Here is a 19,755-nt window from a genome sequence, read left to right as displayed (position 1 = left end):
GTGGGCTGTTGTTAGGGAGGAAGAGAGACTGATGGTGGTGGCTGTTGAAAATTAAGTACACGAACGAATTTTTATCGCCAATTCCCCTACTGTCTAAATCTCAACATTTCATCCAATTTGCGAGAGAGAGAGAGAGAGAGAGAGAGAGAGAGGACGCGGAAGGGGAGGAAGGTTGAAAAAACCCTAGTGGGCGGGCTGGGGTCGGGGGTTGGAAAAAATAGAAGGGGGAGGTGGGGGATTTGTTTGGGAGTGGAGGGTGGTGGTCATGGGGAATGGGAGGAGAAGAAAGCCTCGGGGCCAGGCTGGGTTCAGAGGTGGAAAAAAATAAGGGGGGAGGGGGTCTGCGGCTAGGATTTTTTTTTTTTTTTCCTTTGTTGTTTTTGTTCTCTTTTTCTTTAATTTTTGGCTTTTTATCACAAATGGTCCTTGACGTTTACGAAATTATCACGAATGATCCTTGAGGTTTTTTTGTGACACTAATAGTCCTTAACGTTTGGACTTTTTATCACAAATGGTCCCTGCCGTCAAAAATTATGTTAAGTGTATGATGTGGAAGATAAGTGGAGCCCACATGTCCAATCACATCGTGACATTTGGATTAAATAAATAAATAAATATTTTTTTGGATAAAAATCCATTAAAAACCATTTAGCCTCAATCTCTCTCTCTCTCTCTCTCTCTCTCTCTCTCTCTCTCTCTCTCTCTCTCTCTCTCTATTCTTCAAGTTTTTCAATCCCGAAGACCAAGTTCAAGCTTAAGTTCATCATCCTCTTCAAATAGACAAAGACCAAGAAAAGCCTGGGATGAATTGTAGAGAAATTGAAGCAAATGAGAAGAAAATGGATCAAGAGAAAACAATCCGTGCATATAGAGAAGAGATTGAAGGCCTTAAAGGCCGTCTATCAGTTTCACAGAAGAAATTTTCTGAAGCAGAGAAGAAAGCTAATGCACCCAAAGAACTAAGAGAGAGAGATGATGTGATACTCAAACTAGAGGAGGACAATCAGAAGGTTCAAGATCAGCTAAAATGGAAGAAGGGGCAGTTCAGACATCTAGAAGAAGCACATGACGAGCTCCGAGAACAGTTTCTTATTCTCTCGGTGACCCATGTAGAGAGAGAGAGAGAGAGAGGCTAAATGGTTTTTTAATGGATTTTCATCAAAAAAATATATTTATTTATTTAATCCATATGTCATGATGTGATTGGACATGCGGGCTCCACTTATCTTCCACATCATACGTGGAAGATAAGAAGTCCAAACGTTAAGGACTATTAGTGTCACAAAAAAACCTCAAGGACCATTGGTGATAATTTCGTAAACGTCAAGGACCATTTGTGATAAAAAGCCTTAATTTTTTTAAAAAAACAACATATTTTTTTAGAGATTTTCTATTTAAACCCCGCACTTCTCTTTGTTCACCTCAATACTTAAATCATTAAATTGTAAGTTTTATTATTGTGTAAAAAGACAAAAAAAGGTCATCCAACTTAATAATTAACCCTAGTACATCTATACACACACCCCACCACTCTTTATATTAAGTTTTAGAAAAATACAAACTCCTCTACATCGTATTTAAATTGGATCAGGACAAAGATAAAGTATAAATTGGATCAAATCAGGACAAACTCCTCTACTTGGAGAGAGGTAAAGTTGTTCTCTTTCTCTAGAAAGTATTAAATTTCGGGTTTGGGGTTCTATTTGTTTGTGTTTTTTTTTCTAGGAACAAAGAAAATTGTGGGGTTTAAATAGAAAATCTCTTTTATTTCTTATTTTTTCAGTTTGGGGTGTATTTAAGGGTAGTTTGAGAAGATAGTGGGGTTTTCTTAGAAATTGTAAAAATTTAAATTAAAAGATGGGGTGAACTTAGAACATGGGGTGAACTAAGAGAAGTGTGGGGTTTAAATAGAAAATCTCTTTTTTTAATGATTTGACGGACTATTGAATGGCATAATTTGACGGGCTATTGGATGACATGTTGTATTAAAATATTTTTTTTATATTAATATTTCAATAGTTTTTAATTATTCTAACAGAAAATTAACAGAATGGGCAACATTGGCTAACGGTTCTAAACACAAGGACTAAATTGGCCAATATTGTAAAACACAAGGACCATTTTTGCATTTAAGTCTACAATTTGTCTTCTTAAGGAAGGATATCGAACTCAAACCGTTGCGATTTGAGTAAATGTTCTTAATCATCTTAGCTACAAGTCTTTTACAACTAGGGTTGATTTTCTAACGGATCGAATAGGAATTAGGGGATTTCAATTCCATTCCAAAAAGATTCAAAATGAAAATTCTTTTCAAATTATTTTCCAAAGAAATTCGGAATTTTAACATCCATTCCAATTCGGAAAACTCGGATTTTTCGGAATTATTGGAAAATTTCGAAACTTACATATTTTGGAATTTTTTTGCAAAGTTTCGTAAACTCATTGAAAATTCTAAACATGTCTAATGATTTGAAAGGTTAAAATTGGCTCAAAATTGAAAAATATACGGAAAAGCTCGAAAAACTATTATATGCTATCACTTATATGTTGTTATCCGTTATGAAATAGATTGTCTATGTCTATTTGGTCATTAAGTCATATCAAATTCAATATAAAACTAGTCATTATGTGTAGTCTAAGTTTGAACCCTCAATATATTTTGGAATTCGGAAGTTTCAGAATCTTGAAAAACATTCCAATTCTAATCCTTTTTTTGTTTTTTGGAGTTTTCGGATTTAGGAACTTTCAGATGATGGAATTGATTTGGACTTGCCAAATTCGGAAATTTTCGGATCTAAATAGGAATTTCCACTTGCACCTCTATTTACAACTGATAGTCTTTACAAAACCATACAACAAAAAGAAATCAAGGTGGGTGCTTAGCTCGTTGTTATTCTATCCTTCCATGCCCATACTTTAGGCCTCTCGCAATCGAAAATAAGAGCATCTCTAACAGTCTCTTCAACAACTTTGGAATGCTAAAATAGTTGAGCCACATCATCAAAACTCTCTCCAACAGCCTTGTCAAACTCAGTCATCAAAGCTGCAACCTCTTCTCTCTCTCTTCAAGACTAGTAAGTTGACCTTGGCTCTTCAAAACATTTAATTTTGCTTCGAAAAAACAAAATCTACCTTGAAAATATTAAAAATATATATATTTTTTCTTTTCAAATAATAAATACATAGATATTTTACATGTTTTCATATTTTTCATTATTTTCCATAACATTGCAATAATTTAATTGAAGAGTCTGTTGGGGCATAAATTATTAACATAGCAAATAAGTCTTTTCAAATTGCCAAATAGGTTAACAAATTTTAATTTGCTATTACTAGGAGATGCTCTAAGATCATTATGACAGGACAGGTTTGCCATCTTTATGGTTAATGTCACAATTATATATTTTTCCATTTATAATTGATTCATTGATCATTAATCTCGTACAAACACAATTTTTTTCATACAGAACATATGTGGTCCCAATCATGTGAAAACCATATATACATAGGTATCACAGTTTTAAGATGAGATATCTTGTGTCAATAAAAAAGCGATGAGATATCTATTAGATAAGTAAGGAATTTTTCGTAAACCTAAAAGCATGTTTCAACAAATTTGCAACTTCAAAAATTGGGATATTGGGAGAAACTAAAATCAGTGAATGAATTGATTCTTATTGTTTTAAAATATTTGTAATTCAACTGAGTTGGTTTTTGGGCATACGCATACCCTAGTAGTTGGTTTTTGGTCATACCCTAAACTACTAGGTGCTTAACTGACAAAACAACTGAGTTGGATTTTGGGCATACCCTAAACTGCGTGGTGCTTAACTAAGTTGTTTGGCAAGCAAAGAAGAGCAAGCAAAGTGGTGTTTTTCTTCGAGTGCAATAACATATTCTTATATTAGAATTTTATTGTATGCAATATCAAGCATCTTATGGTTTAGTACATAAAACAAGTGATTAATACTAATTTCGCCAATTCGGAAGAAGCAATTTTGCAAATTGAACCATTAATACACTTTCCAAACCAGCCAACTACAACGTTGGGTGTCACAAACAGGCAGAACACACATGTAATAACATTGATATATTTCTTTTCAGCAATCACAAAATGATCCTCAAAGTTAATAAATTTACAACAAATATTTGTCTGAATCTGAAACACAAATAAGTAAAAGATGAAACCTACTGGGGTAGTAAGAAAATTACAACACTCTTAGCACAAAAGTCTACATCAGAAAATCTTGTCATACTGGCTAGTGAGAGAGCCCTTCAAATTTGAATAAAGACCATAGAGTGAGTACTGCCTGAGGTTTTCCACTTCATACCATGAGTTAAGAACTGAAAGGTGCTTGTCTGTGCCGGAAAATGCCAATTGGATCCCAAGGCTGCAGTCCACAGAGCCTCCATGGGTTTTGCAGCTGGAGGTCTTGAATGCACAGTCCTGATTGTTGAGGCAAACAAGGCCGGTGTTCCCTGAACATTTGGAGCACCCATCCCTTTTCCAATACAGGTTCTGCAGCCTCCCCTTGTTGAACTCAAGCACCTGCATAACACAAATCTCACTCACTTCAACCATATAGCCTTAAACCAAGAATCACAATGACTAGAAAAAAAATTCGAATTCCAGTTCCAAGCTCAATTCGAATTCCAGTGTATTTACTTACAAGGGTAAAGCTGGTGACAGTGTAGGTAGCATTGGCAACAAAAGCAGGAATGGACCTTGCAGCATATTTTCTTCCAGCAAATGCAACCATATACCCATAAGAATCCTGGTAGTATTCAAAAACCCAAAAAATATAATCAATTGGATTGAATTCAAAACATGCCAAAACTCAAACACATCTAATAAAAAACCAGAATTTTTTAAAGTAAAGTTTGAAACTTCAATCTAAATTTGATACTTGGAGGGTGTTCAAGTTTCAATTTCGTCTAATGTTGCAAACTTCTAAAGCAAAATAAATATAAAATTGCAATTTCCATCTTACTAAAACCAACAATTGAGAAGAAAAAAAAATTAGAAAAGAGAAAGAAATAAGAGGAGAGAGAACGAACCGCAGTAAAGGAGGAGGAGTTGACGGAGAGGAGAGAGATCTCGTCAACCTTGGGCCGGAAAACGGAGATCTGGGAATTGCCGTTGGAGAGAGAGAGTCTGGAGTCGCAGGGAGACAGCTGAACGCTGCCGTTTCGGAAGAAGGAGTCCCTGGATGCGAAGGCAATCCCGAAGGTGAACCCGTCGGACCTCTCCACCTTCGTGTCCGCGCACGGAGAGTACACGTGGTTGTTGTTGCTGCCGTCGATTAAACGCACCGTCGTGGTCATCATCATTATCGCGATGATCAAGCTCGTGGTCGTCCATGGGCCAACAACCGCCATGGTTGATTCGGCGATTGGGATTTTTGGAAGACAGAGAAGATGACTTGTTTGTTGAGTTGAGCTTCAGAGGACGCGGAGTTGGAGACCTGAGATCCAGCGGTAGGAGGAAACTGAGATTGAATAGCAACCGTTGGATCTGTTTGATGATTGGGATTAGATTACACTTCTAAATTGGGCCTCCAAAATAAAGAATTTTTTGCCACGGCCCACCTTGAACATGAACATGAAACATCAATTGCTTTTTTTTTTGTTCAATACATCAATTGCTTTTGATCAAAATAAAAGGCTAAGTGGATATTCAATCAACAAAAAAAGGGAAAATATTTGTGTCCTTCTCTTGTAAATAGGAACTTACAATCACATTTTAACACGTATACATAAATTTATTTTTTGTATTTTTAATGAAATATCTTTTTATATATGTTAAATCTATAATTTGCAGGAAAGAAAAATGTCTCCTTCCAAGAAAGACGGCAAGCAATGTCCAAAAAAGAATCTAATTTTCTTGTTTTATGCGTTTTTTGTCTTAGGTATTTGAAATTATAAATTTGTCAAATAATCTATAGCTTTTTAGAGAAATTATGTTTGGTATAATATATGACCAAGACACATTCTCTTTAAACATAAAGTTATAGCTCATTTGACTCGGTACATTTCTTTTTAATGTTGTTTATAGAACTTCATGGGTTGCTTCCTTTAGATGCTTATAGTTGTTTATTGATTGTTCTTTTTCTCGACGGGTTTGACATAGTTTGGGTAATTTTTCGGATTTCCCTATTTCGACAGGTACTAACCCACGTATATCACATACTTGTATTTGGTTTTGTAATTTTCCTTCTAAGTATCTTTCGTGAAACTAATATGGTAGCTTCGGCCTGCCTTTCAATGAACCCACATCCAATTTCATAATTCATAGTAGGTACAAATAAAAGCACCCAAAAAAAAGTAGGGGAATGATTCGAAATCACTGCTTTTGGCTACCACCCATATATATAAAGAACCAATTGCATCTTGTACCAAAAATGAAATTTAAAAAAAAACAAACAGTTGCATCCATTGAAGAGGGCCAACCACAACGCATGATGAGCCCAAATAATTTGTTTTTGTTAAATGATAAGGCACATACCAATAAAAACAAGTAAACAAGTGCTAACTTCCAATTCATATCTTGGCAGAGACAGAAGAAAATGCGTTACCTATAGAGGCTACATAGCTGTTTATGATCAACTTGTTGTGGCCACATAAAAACAGCCGTAAAATATATTAGCAGTAAACACCAACTAACCTTGCAATGCATGGAACGTGCGTTACACGCCTATACAGATAGAAAATTAAATACATCATGTATACAGATGATGATTTGTTGTGAGTTGATAGAGATAAGAGATATAATTAATTGAAAAATTACTTAATTAATTATATAGGAAATACAGATGCTTACTTGAAAGAAAGACGTTTCCCATAAGAGACAAAAAGTAAAACTAGAAACGTTGACCTTCAAAAACTTGCAGGCACATAACACATAACCAAACGTACAGAAAAACCATAATGTAATCACATGTTTATCTCTCTCTCTCTCTCTCTCTCTTTCTCTCTCTCTCTCTCTCTTTACTTAGGACCAACTGCATCTTCCCTTAATTAAAACTCCACCAATACTCTCTCTCTCCACCTCATCCAGCAGTTGACTTCACAAAACTTGAATTCCCCAAATAACCAATCCTTTTGTCATTGAGCCATGGCTGACCAAACCAAAACGACTTCTATCATATGCAACTTCTTCTTCCATCACAATCCCACCTGCTTGGCTTTTCTTTCTCAAGGAGGTGAGAGATCATGAACAACACAAGTGACTCTGGTGGCTTCCTTGGTTCCAGCAACATTGGTGGCTTTGGTTATGGCATTGGTGTGTCAGTTGGCATCCTCCTGCTCATCACAACCATCACCCTTGCTTCCTACTTCTGCACCAGAACTCAGCAGCCGCCTGCCCCGCCGACACACAGGAACAACACCCTTGATCCACCTGACCTGCAAAACTTTGTTGTTGATATAGGACTTGATGACAGCACCATTGAGAGCTACCCGAAGATGCTTTACTCCGAGGCCAAGCTCCAAAAGACAGACTCCACTGCCTCCTGCTGCTCCATATGTCTTGCTGATTACAAGGGCACCGATACACTCCGGCTACTGCCGGATTGTAAACACCTCTTCCACCTCAAGTGTGTTGATCCATGGCTGCGGCTGCATCCTACCTGTCCCGTCTGCAGAACATCTCCAATCCCAACACCTCTGTCGACTCCTCTGGCAGAGGTGGTTCCATTGGCAAGCAGGCGAGACTGATGGAATGGATAGAGTGGAGGGAGCATGGATTTGATTTTGGGGGGTTTTTGCATTATTTGTATACAGAAAAGTCATTAGCATATATCATCGAAGTTCTCCCAAATGTTGATGGAGCTCTTCCATAGTGAAACTTTCTTCAATTCTTTCTTTTATGTAGCTTGAGATCTGGTTGTAAGAATTCATAATAATTTTGGGATTTATACATTATTTAAAAGCATGGTTTCCTGTGGCAGGAACAGAAACTGCTACAAAATTCTAAAACATGTGCAAGCCTGCAAGGTACACATTGCAGAGGGTTAAGCTAGTAGTAGGTGTCAATTACTATTAGGCTAGACATATAAGAAGATGAATCAAAGGGGCAATGACAATTTAAAGAAGCTTTAAAAAATAAAAAATAAAACATAAAAAAAAAACCTCCACTGAAGAATCCTGCAATCCACTTGGGATGAAATATCGATGAACACAAGGCAGTTTATTATTTAATCATCCACAGATTTCAACATTTGCGGATTAAACCTGATTAGGAAGGTCCAGTAAGTACAAATATGACTCAATTTAATATCTAAGCACATCTGTACCTAAATCTTACCAGCCTGAATGAATATCATAAAAGAAACTACTAGGTAAGTCATTTACTAATGCAGGTCACCCTTGTTAAAGCCTTTAATAGTACAACTACTGAAATTGATGGGGCCAGTGACATTCCTTCTGACAACAGAACCTTATCCTCCAAGATGCAAAGACCTTTCTGGTGAGCCTTAAAGCAACTCTATTCAGAAAAATATGAAAGAGGCATGCTCTTGTTGCAAAACCTATTTAAGTGGACAGACAAATTCCTATATTATTAAATCCCACATAAAGAAACCCATCAATTTCCTTTCCTTCTCTTGTTTATGGAAATGGGAATACCTGATTTCTCTGTCCATCCTGAAAACCAACCTCCAGAGCTTCATTGAAACAAGACCATCGTCGGCCACTTTAAGGTGCAGAAGTTCTCTTTATTACATGCCTTTTGCTCCTCCATATTTCTTTAGAGCTTCTAATAAGTTCTACAAAAAATTGAAGAGCTTGCCACAATCCCTCACCTTCACCCCCATCTCTCTCTTCCAAATAGCCTCTCAAGCACCAATAAGACAAGATGGAAAACAGATCGTGAAAAACGAACTGAAGTAATATCAAAGAAGCGTTCCTCTACATGTGATGTACTTACCAAACAAGAAAAGAGAGTAATTCAAATTATAAGCGAAATAAAAGAGGAATTGTATTAGTCCAACAATTTACACATAAATTTTTTTGAACTATTAATTGGAAGTACCCCTTAATTTTGCAGAAGAAAATCATATTACATTGATTCCTTATAAGTGCAGAAAATTTTAAAAAATCTATCTAACAATAGCAATGTTTAGGTCCTCCCTCAACAAGGGTTTAACTTGATACATGGGCAATAAATCTGAAACACCTCCCCCACCTCCTTCTGAAATAATAATAATAAAGCACTACAAATACAGATACCTACCATAAATAAATTCTAGCGGATTCTGCCAACTTAATTCATTTATAATAGCACCACAGCAGATGCTGTATGAATGCACCATTCTGGCTTTGCTCCCACCCCTTACCACATAAACTCCATTCCACTTCATCAAAGAACAAGAAGGGCGTATTCTAGTGTTATGATAACCCACGACATTACCAGTTCTTCAAATAACTAAAAATGGGCCTCAACACATGCAGAATCGCATATACGGTGTCCTCATTGTTTATTCTAGCTGATCATTTCACGAATATCAAAACTTTACCTACCTCTCTGTCTCTCTGAATAATTTACACGTCCTACTTGTGTTTCCATTTCTTATGCAACCAGATAGGTGAATGTATCTTGAGCACATCTGAAACCTCCTCAAACTCAAAGTCCGCAGGTAAAGGGCATCTAGGCCTATATCAATGCACAACTTAGAATCCAATTCACATGGTTCAGTAAAGGAAAATGCCTAGAGACTACTTGTCTGTGTCCATGGGCTCCATTTACCAGCTACCTTTGCCGATTAATGATTAAATTTGTAGGTGCAATTATCATGCATATCATCCACATGAACAATCTCGTCTTTCCTTTTCTGAATACATGTGCTTTGGATTCCAATTTTGGCACATTGATAGCAACATAGTATTGTCGTGTCTGTCAATGTTGTAGTGTAAGAGACCTTCCATCACCATCATGCATGATTTATTTTTGTATGGTGTGGGTGCCTTTGTGTTCCCTGGTCAACTGGAAACATTGCTTCCTATTCTAATATAATGTCGCATTCATGTTCACTGTCTACTGACTAGTGGCTAGGACAATTAGCCATTAACCATTCCAAATCTCAATTTGAAAGTTGAAAGTAGATCCCAAGTTCCACCACAGCTACCATCTACAAATTTCAGACTCATGGATCTTTTTCTTCTGAAAGGAAACCGAAAACATACCCTCTACTACCCCAACAACAACAAAAATCTGAATTTGCAAATCGTATAACACTGCCAACCAACTACACGAAAAGGGTTTCTAGCTCAAATGTTTAATTCAACCTTAGAAATCCAAGCATGAACTATGAAGCCATGAATCACTAAATATATTGAGCATGCAACTACTTTTTTTTTTCTTTGGGTACCAATTTATTTACTGTAAAATTCATAGCTACGGAAAGCGATCGAAATTGCAATAAAACACTGATCTTGGAAGTGACAATATTTGGAACCAACCAAGAAAATAAGCATCAATACCCACAAACAGGTTAAACGAGTTAGAAGCAAGAAAACAATAAAGCATGCCTGCAAATACAAAACATGCCTACCAATACCAGGTACAAGTTACTCTATATGGGGTTACCTGGACAAGCTTACTGAGGCCACTGTGAGAGCCCAGCGTAGGCTCTGTGGTCCCTCCCTGACAAGAGTAGCGTCGCTTTCGACTGCCTGCGATTGTTCGAAGTACAGGGCAAAGCCCAAAACACAAAAATGAAATTTCCACTTCTGTTTATTTTTCGCTTTTTGTATTTTTGTTTTGGAAAAATATGTTTTCCTGGAACTAATGGCTGAAAAAGGAGAACAAAAATAAATCAACGAGTAATGAAATATCAGTCTATTATTTGGGTTTGGACTCAACGCTCTTGGAATCTGAATCTCAAGGTTGGGTCCGCTCGAGTTTCTAGCCTAGGGTAAGTGATAACGTTAGGGACTCAAGGTCCAAGATCGAGTTCTGGGCCCAATGTTGAGCGAATGATTGTCCAGGATCGTGGAATCGTGGTCCAAGTCCACGATACCTGGAGGCTCGTGTTTAATAATCGCGTTTTTGGAGAGCCTCTTCTCTATAAAATTACTTTAAAACCACTTGGGAGTGATTTTAGATAAGTCAATAATCACTTCTATGAAGAATCACTCATCGATGGAAAATTTACGTTTGAGCATCAGTTTTGGCCCAACGCAGTGAGCATCGGAGGGAGAGATTGGACATCAGCTTTGGCTTTGCCATTGAGATTGTAACCTCGTAGCTGTAGGTTTACTTGTAATTAACCCTGACCTTATTTTCCTGTTTTTCCTTACTATGCATCCAAATTACAAAGAAAAAAATGCAGTGGACATAAGCCAAGTCACAACCTCAAACGATATCGACCCCAAAAAACAAATCACTGCGCAAGTACACAACTCAAGCCTAGTTTAAGCGTAAACCCTCGTAAAAGATTATAGACATAAAATGACAAATACATTGTAATACAATATGGTACCACAATTTTTAAACTGTTCCGTTTCAAACAATGAAAAAGAATGTGCAACAATTATGTCAACGTTATGTGTCTGGTAAGGTGAGCTTCTGAAAGCCAGCAATAATAATTTCAGAACAGAGGCTGAGTATAAGGCTGACTGAACAGAGGCTGGGTATAGTTGGAATCATGGCAATTCAACGGATCTACCAAGATCATCCAGCTCCAAGAATTGCCCATTGTCACCTAGCAGCATTTGAGCCGGAGCACATATTGAATTATGCACAGCGGAGAAATTATAACCATCTTCACTCACTGTAGCCAGCTTGCCCAAGTCTCCTAAATCTTCATAAATATCATCACTATTGACATGAGGTGTAGCACTAGCATTTCCAGAAGGAATGGCATTACCAAGCTCCTGCAAACGGTGAAGAAATTTTACATTAGCATACCTTAGAAGTTTAAAGAACATTTGCAAGATAATTTATGTGTACTAAGGTACTTACGGAAGTAATATATTTCTATTACTTCCATAATTTATGTGTACTAATGTTCTTATAGGTGCATATAAGAACATCCAAAAGGATCCAGCATAAAATGAAATTTTCAAAATTAAAGTTCAATACCATCAACTTCTCAAGTTACGCCATCTAGTTTAAAACTCTAGCTTCAAGAAATAACATTTGCACTATAATTATTAACACTGAGTCCATAGTCCCAGCTTCCACAGAATATCATTATAGCAAATCTAGGCAGCAAAAGATCATTACTTAATGAAAAAACAGGGAGAGAGATCTCCTCATCAGCAGAGGATACTAACATATCATTTCTTCATGAATAAAGAGTAGGAAAATTTACCCTCCATCAATTGAAAAGTAAAAACAAAAAATAACAGTAAGAGAAGCACCAAACATCTGTGAAAGCAGTATGAAATAAGAATAAGGAACCAATTAGGTTGATGAAGGAGATCAAAAGAGAGAGAGAGAGACCCTCATCAGGAAAAAAAAAAAAACCAAGGCTAATTTGTCTCTTTCAACAACCTGGATGACATGAATGACAAAAGTAAAATACAAATTACTTATGTTCACCGAAATTTAACCCAACTCTATTGTGACGCATTAGCACATATGCATTGGAAAGCTATGGCATGAGCAAAGTGTCACAACATAAATCTATCTCGATTCCACCACTAAGAAAATGATAAATTAGATTATATGCATTTCCCCTTTGCTATGATCAGGAATGATATATACTACATAGTAAAAAGAGAAGGAAGAAATTACACACCTCATTTTTGTCATTTTCTTTCATTAAGGAAGTGCTTCCTTCAGTAAAGCAATTCAACATTGACAGGATATCATCATTGGAAACATGAGGCTTCTCCATTGTAACATGATTACTGGAAACCAATTGGAGAACATTGCAAGAAGGTGGTAAAGCATCTGATATGCACGATTCAGATGAAGGACCTATGTGTATACCCTCCGGGGAGTGTGTGCTAGTGATGATGGAACTATTAAAGTTGCTCGGCACCACAAGGTTTGGCTCAGGCATGTTTGCATGTGGGACTGCTTCTGAACAAATTTCAGCCTCATCATCAGTCCATTCTTCCTCTTTAAAGGGTGCACCATATTCTGCACCATTTCTCGGCCCTGGCCCATCTTTTTGGAAAATCATACAGATCACATACGAGTCCTGCAACATCAAAAAGCTAAAAAACTTAATCAGCATAAACCCACTAGCCATGAAAAGCTACTAACAATTTGTATGAAGTAAGGAAAACTAACATTATCAGTCCAATTCAGCAGCATGAAAAAATTCTAATCATATGAAACATTAAAGAATAACAAGCTTTACAAAAGGAGAGTACAATACTAAATCGTTTCAGAGTGTCGGACTGATTTTATTAAAACCAAAGAAGAATACAAAATAGTGAGAGGAAGAGTGTCATTTACCTGGGGCACATCACTATCAGCCAGGTTCTTAGCTTCAAGCCTATACTCATGCATAACCCAATCTGTTCTTTCTCCTTTTGGAGCTCGACCTGTATGAAAGATCAATGTTTTTATCCACCCGGAAACTTCACCATTGTAAAGAACAGATCTATCCTTTCCCGTGGCCTTCCAGTAACCGCATTCGTTGGCACGTTTCACTCTAGCCCCAGTTGAATACTTCCTTGATGTCGGACAAAAGAAGTACCATTTTAGATCACCTTGCCAACAAGATTTTTCTGAAAATAAAAAGCACAACACAATCAAAAACTACATGAGACAAAGAAGGAAAGCCAAGGTTAATTAGAATGAAAAGGTCAATGACAGTGATGAAAACGAAGAAGAGAAATTAGAATGACAAATACCTGGAAGATCCCAAGGAGCATACTTGTGAATGTCGACCTCTGCAATGAAGTTAAAATGCAGCCTTTTCCCCATTACCTTCCTCTTCAAATAATATTGTACAAGTTCTACATCAGTTGGAGAAAACCGGAAACCAGGAGGCAACGGTGCTTTCCTCATCACAAAATCCAAATGTAAAGTCTCAACTATCTAACAATAGCCTTAAATCCCCAATGTAGAAATTCCTCACACTACGCGAAGAAAATAATGTCTCTTAAAAGTAAACAGCAAGTAAAGCAGAGGTTACAAAAAGAACAAAATTATAAACAACGCCCCTCCCAAAAAATAACTAGGTCAAGTCCAGTGCCGGAACAAGATTCTGCGCGAACACCACAGCCTCCCTCGGTTCATAAAATAAAATTGTCCAATAATTGATGAATGTTTGTTGTTGAGATCAAAAGACATTTGGATGTGCAATGAAGACCCTGTTCTCCAACATTATTAGACACACGCTCAGAATGAGCAGCAGAAAACTGAAGGAAAAATAACAGAAAACTAAACAACACAGCACAGGAGAGAAAGCATATCAGAACAACTTTTTTCGTATATAAAAGCTTTCAAGACAAACCAACCCCATCAAAATTGATATGCGAAACCTCAAAACCCTAATTGGTAATCACTTTTTAAATATCCCTGCATACAAATTATATATGAATGATGCCCATTTCTAAAAATTAAAATTAAATATTTTTTGTTTTAAAGTCAAACCCAGATCATAAAGTCATCAGAATCATCTAAAAAACCCATAAAAACAATCATATAGAACCCGAAAAATACAAAACTGAAAACCACATTGAAAACCCACAGAACGCTAGCCCGCCAAAGAAAATAACGAAACTTGAACTGAGGGCAAAACCCTAACTTGAATACAAACTAAGACACGTACGACGTAACAGCTAGTACAGAGAGAGCGCTTTGATTCTAAAATAAAAAACGAAACCAGGAAAAACAATCAAATGTCTAAATAATTTTTTTTTTCAAAAAAAAAAAGACTGGGAGCAACTGAAACGTACCATCAAGAGAGAGAGTTATACCTGAAGATGGGAGAAATGGGATGATGGGTTGAATGGGAGAAATGGCGACCGAGGATGGCGTGTATGAGAGGAAGACTCGAAGCGCGGAGTGAATAATCTACAGGTGACGACTCTGGTTCTTCAGTGGTTTAGGGGTATTTAAATCACGGAAGATTGATTTTCTATTTAAACCCCACACTTCTCTTAGTTCACCCCATCTTTTAATTTAAATTTTCACAATTTCTAAAAAAAATACCACTATCTTCCCAAACTACCCTTAAATACACCCCAAATTGAAAAAATAAGAATTAAAAGAGATTTTCTATTTAAACCCCACAATTCTCTTTATTCCCAGCAAAAAAACACAAACAAATAGAACTCTAAACCCGAAATTTAATACTTTCTAGAGAAAGAGAACAAATTTACCTCTTTTCAAGAACTGTAACTGGAATTCCAACACTTGAGTATTGTTGAGTTGATAATCAACAAGCCTTTCCATCAACTTCCACGCATATTTAAAGAGGTAGGCTCGTCAATTTTCTATGTCTTTAAAAGAGAAGAGTAATCTAACAATAGGATGTAGAGAAGTTTGTATTTTTCTAAAACTTGATATGAAGAGTGGTGGGGTATGTGGGATATGTGTATAGATGTACTAGGGTTAATTATTAAGTTGGATGACCTTTTTTGTCTTTTTACACAATAATAAAACTTACAACTTAATGATTTAAGTATTGAGATGAACAAAGAGAAGTACGGAGTTTAAATAGAAAATCTCTTCAAACATAGCCATATTTTCTTTATTTATTTTGTGCCCAAAAATGTTTCCTTCATTAATTTATATGAGCCTGGCCCAGCTGTAAATAGGCTATGTGTAGGCCTCTGCCCAAAACCCCTAGTCATGTGATTTAAATGAGTTGAGAAATTTTATGAAATCAACCAATTAGCTATTAATTTTCTGGAATTTATCCAGTTTTTGAAAAGGAAACAAAAATTCCAAGTTCAAAATCAAAACCAGCTTGCTCAAAAAAATATTTAAAAAATCTTGTAAGGTTTTAGAGCATCCACAATGGACTCCCTAAATCACCTCCTTAGGTAAAATTTAGGGAGGAAGTAAGAAAACCCACCTCCAACCATGCTCCCTATCAAGCTCCTAAAATAGGGAGACCTCAAGGAGTTCCTAAATTTGAGGAGAGAGAATGAACTCTTAGTGGCTCCCTATAATTTAATGCTACCTTATTTAATGAATATTTTTAAACCTTTAATCAATATTGCCCTTTTTATATTATTTTTTTATATAGATGGACCATTTATGTTGAATTAAAATATAATTCTAGCATTTACGACTTCCTAAACTAGAGAGTACAATTGAAGCTGAAATTTTATTGAGAGCTCCTAAAATAACTTTTGTGTGTTTTTAGCTAAATTTTAACTAAAAAATAGAGAGCATGATTATAGATACTCTTATAACCGAAGCCTTAATGCTTAATGGTAAAAGTCATTCACCTTTAAATCACAATCATAATCTCGTCAATAAAAGCTTTATGTTCACATGTCAGATTGTCAGTTAAAAATTTGTCATGACAAGGATTTGACCAAAAAAATAATAGAAAGAAGAAAGCATGAAATCTTTCCCCTTTATTTTTTTTAACTTGGGCCTTGTACCAAGGGATATGCGTTAGAAATAAAGTCCACCAAATACACTTTTGTGTCAATGTGCTGCACGTTTTAGTATATATACAGTTTTTATAATATTAATTTATATAATATAAAGTATAAAAAAAATTCGGAGGCCTCAAAAATCAGGGGCCCTGTGCAGTGGCGCCACTTGCACCATCCCAGGGCCGCCCCTAGTTGTCTGTAAAGTGGAATGAGTCCTTGCATGTATGGAACCAAGATTTTTCCTTGAGAAAAATTAGGGACGAAAAGGGTTACGCGATGAGAAACAATGAGATTGAAAAGGGTAATGGCATAAGAAACAACATCTCATATATATATAGCTCACTGAGCTGCTGAAGCTGGTGTTCAGTGCAAATGAGTTCAGTTTTGCTGTTGTGATAGTTGCACACCTTCTTTGCCATCAATGGATAAATCAGAAGCATGGAGAAAGGCTGCGTTGGTTCACCTATCATTCCTTAAATTGCCTTCATTATATGTTTTAGATTTCTATAAATTCTGACTTCTTTCTTTGCGAACGGATGATTTTGATTGTGAGGTTTTGAAATATTCGCTTGTGCCATGCTATTTGCTTCTGTTACTAGCAACAGACATTTTCGTTAGCCCTACAAAAAATTTCTCTGACAACCTTCATTTTACTTGAACTTAGATGAGGTTGCCTTCATTTTTCATTCTTCATTTCTCTAATCTGAAAAGGAAAATAGATTTGGGGAGGGAGGAGTATATATGCTTTCAAATTATCCAAATTCCACCAGCAGAGTACACTGGTGCTTCGATTCAGGCAGCTCACAAAATGAAACTGAAGGCTTTTATACCTGGAAATAGACCCATAGACCTGAAGTCTTGAATAGAGATAATGGCTTTCACAATGGATTACAAGTGTTCACTGGATTTTGTTGCGCATTACTTGAACATGTGAGCTAAAGATATGGCCCTTGTAGTTGGTTTCCATGGTATAATCTTGAATTCTCTAACAGCAAATGGATTAGATCAGAGACTAATTACTTCTTATGAACATGTGAACAGACGTGTTTGGTGTTGGCTGTTCTAGCAGATGATAATTGAGGAGAGACTCAAATACTCAACAAGGGAAAACCAGGTGAGTTCAAAGTTTCCAGTGCTAGAGTCATGGATTTCATTTACATGGCTGAATGATTAAAATATATAGGGAAGCGTGATTCATAGTCATTCTCCTGATGTTCTGACAAATATAGAAAACAAACATTTTCAAAACAGAAATCTATATGCATCCCCTTTTTGGTTCCTATTTGATGAGGAATAGATTGGGTTAGGTGCCAGAATGAAATTGGTCTCTACATTCACTTGGAAATAATGATGATGTTGATCAAATACTCTGCACATGCAGAGGGGATCTAAACACGATATCATGTGTGCACCTGTTTTGGTAATCCAAATAAAGCTGAAGCTTAGGTAACAAATTGGCATCTGAGCAATTTCACTTTTGTCGAGTGTATTCAGGATCTTATGTTATGTTCAGTTGTGTCGAGTGTATTTAGGATCCTATGTTATGTGCAGTTTTGGTTTGATGTTACACAAGCCAAATTGAACATAAGTGTGCCTCCAATCTATACGAAACAAACTTATTCCTTACTTGGATTGGACTATCACATCAAGAACTTACAAGCATTTTGTCACTTCGACCAAACTTTTGAAATACCATGCAGTGGTTATTGTGAAGAACCCTTTAGACGGTTTAGTGCAACCGGAAACACTGCTATTATCCCACGAGAAGGGTATACATTGTGGCTATTGAAGTGCTTAGAAGGACAAACAATGAAATGCCCTTCGGGTAGGAGTCTAGTCAAAACCAGTGTCTTGGATTACAAACATGTTAAATACTAAAGTTTAGCACTGTTGTATCATTTCCTTTTGCTTTTGTATGTGTAGTGTTTGCAGCTAGTATAATTGAATGGCATATGATAGCACACGTTAAAAGCGCCACATTGTGTGCCATATAGCTTGCAGATCAGAATACAGGGTGAAATAATGAGTTTCGCTTTTGACAGCCTTCTTTTCTGTGATTGTGTTTCTTCGTCCAATCCGTTTTAGAATTCATGGGTTTTTTTTTTTTTTTTCTTCATTCATAGCCACCAAAATCTATGGCGCAAATGAGCGACGCCTCAGAGGATGTCGGGAACTTATATCCGAGCCTTGCTAGAGATGATACACACCTCAGTTATACAGAGTTGAGTTTGTGGGATTTGACATCAATTTCTTTTAGTAATATATTCCTAGGGTTATTTACTCAAATGATCCTCAAATTTGTACCCGATTTACATTTTGGTCCCTAAACTAAATTATTCGTTCAATGGTCCATCAACTCTATATTATTCGGTCCATTGGTCCCACCGTCTAATTTTATGTTAGATTTAACCAAATTTTAGGATAAATATGTCTTTTCATTATTAACAAATAAAAATAGGGTTAAAATAAATACAAAATTAGAAAAACAATTGAAAAAAAAAAAGAAAAAAAATCATGTGACCCAAACCCAGAGCCCCCTCCCTTCGATTTCTTCTCCCCCATTCCCTCACAGACCCCTCCCCCTTCTGTTTCCCCCCCTCCCTCCCTCTCTCTCTCTCTCTCTCTCTCTCTCTCTCTCTCTCTCCAAATTCAAAAACGAACAAATTGGAAAACAAAGAAAAAAAATTTCGAACATTGTTTGCATCTGTAGGTTGGTTGCAATGATGAGTTTAGGGTTTGTGGGTGAAAACAGAATGGGGGAAGAGGGGGGAGGGGTTTGTGGGGTGGGGATTCTGTTATGGTGGAATCTGGGAGGGTGGGTTGGGTGTGGCTGTATTTTTGGGTATCTTGAGAATATTTTTTGGTGGATGAACGGTGGTTGTTGGGTAGGGAGGAAGGTGGTGGGTGGTTGTCTCTCAACAACGAAGGGAAATCGAGGGGGAGGGGGAGAGGGTATGGGTGGTTGTTGAGTTGAGGTCCTGGGTTCGTTGGGAGGGGGGGTCTATGGAAGTTTTTTTTTTTTTTTTTTCTCTTTTTCTGCAGTTGCTGGCTTGGGTGGAGGGTGGGGAGGAGCTGGAGTTTTGGGTTCATGGGGCCTGGGGTGGAGGCTGGTTGTGGGATGGGTTTGGGGATTCGAGCTTGAGGGTGGTGGGAGGGAGAGAGAGAGAGAGAGAGAGCTTTTTATTTATTTATGGCTTAATATCACAAAATGTCCCTAAGGTTTACGAAACTATC

At 36.8% G+C, this 19,755-nt stretch overlaps 3 protein-coding genes across 3 annotated transcripts; 1 reads left to right on the top strand and 2 right to left on the bottom strand.

Annotated features, from left to right (window-relative positions):
* Positions 1-4,075: 4,075 nt before the first annotated feature.
* On the bottom strand, positions 4,076-5,476 carry LOC110771302 (uncharacterized). Its single transcript, XM_021975583.2, has 3 exons — positions 5,059-5,476; positions 4,671-4,775; positions 4,076-4,549 (listed from the first exon to the last, which is right to left on the bottom strand). Exons 1-3 carry the CDS (start codon positions 5,377-5,379, stop codon positions 4,238-4,240), a joined length of 738 nt encoding a protein of 245 aa, XP_021831275.1. The 5' UTR covers positions 5,380-5,476; the 3' UTR covers positions 4,076-4,237.
* Positions 5,477-6,815: 1,339 nt separating this feature from the next.
* On the top strand, positions 6,816-7,985 carry LOC110771295 (RING/U-box superfamily protein). Its single transcript, XM_021975574.2, has one exon. It carries the CDS (start codon positions 7,213-7,215, stop codon positions 7,714-7,716), a length of 504 nt encoding a protein of 167 aa, XP_021831266.1. The 5' UTR covers positions 6,816-7,212; the 3' UTR covers positions 7,717-7,985.
* Positions 7,986-11,411: 3,426 nt separating this feature from the next.
* On the bottom strand, positions 11,412-15,028 carry LOC110771303 (NAC domain-containing protein 82-like). Its single transcript, XM_088244842.1, is given in 6 exon segments — positions 11,412-11,663; positions 11,665-11,874; positions 12,744-13,151; positions 13,412-13,686; positions 13,813-14,274; positions 14,884-15,028. Coding segments are annotated over 5 exon segments (1,125 nt in total). The 5' UTR covers positions 13,970-14,274; positions 14,884-15,028; the 3' UTR covers positions 11,412-11,588.
* Between the last annotated feature and the right edge of the window lie 4,727 nt (positions 15,029-19,755).

The sequence above is a fragment of the Prunus avium genome, chromosome 7, assembly GCF_965620075.1.
Source record: "Prunus avium chromosome 7, drPruAviu1.hap1.1, whole genome shotgun sequence".
NCBI classification, from domain to species: domain Eukaryota; kingdom Viridiplantae; phylum Streptophyta; class Magnoliopsida; order Rosales; family Rosaceae; genus Prunus; species Prunus avium.
The sequence above is the reverse complement of the archived record's forward strand: the minus strand, read 5'-3'. Positions and strand labels throughout refer to the sequence as shown.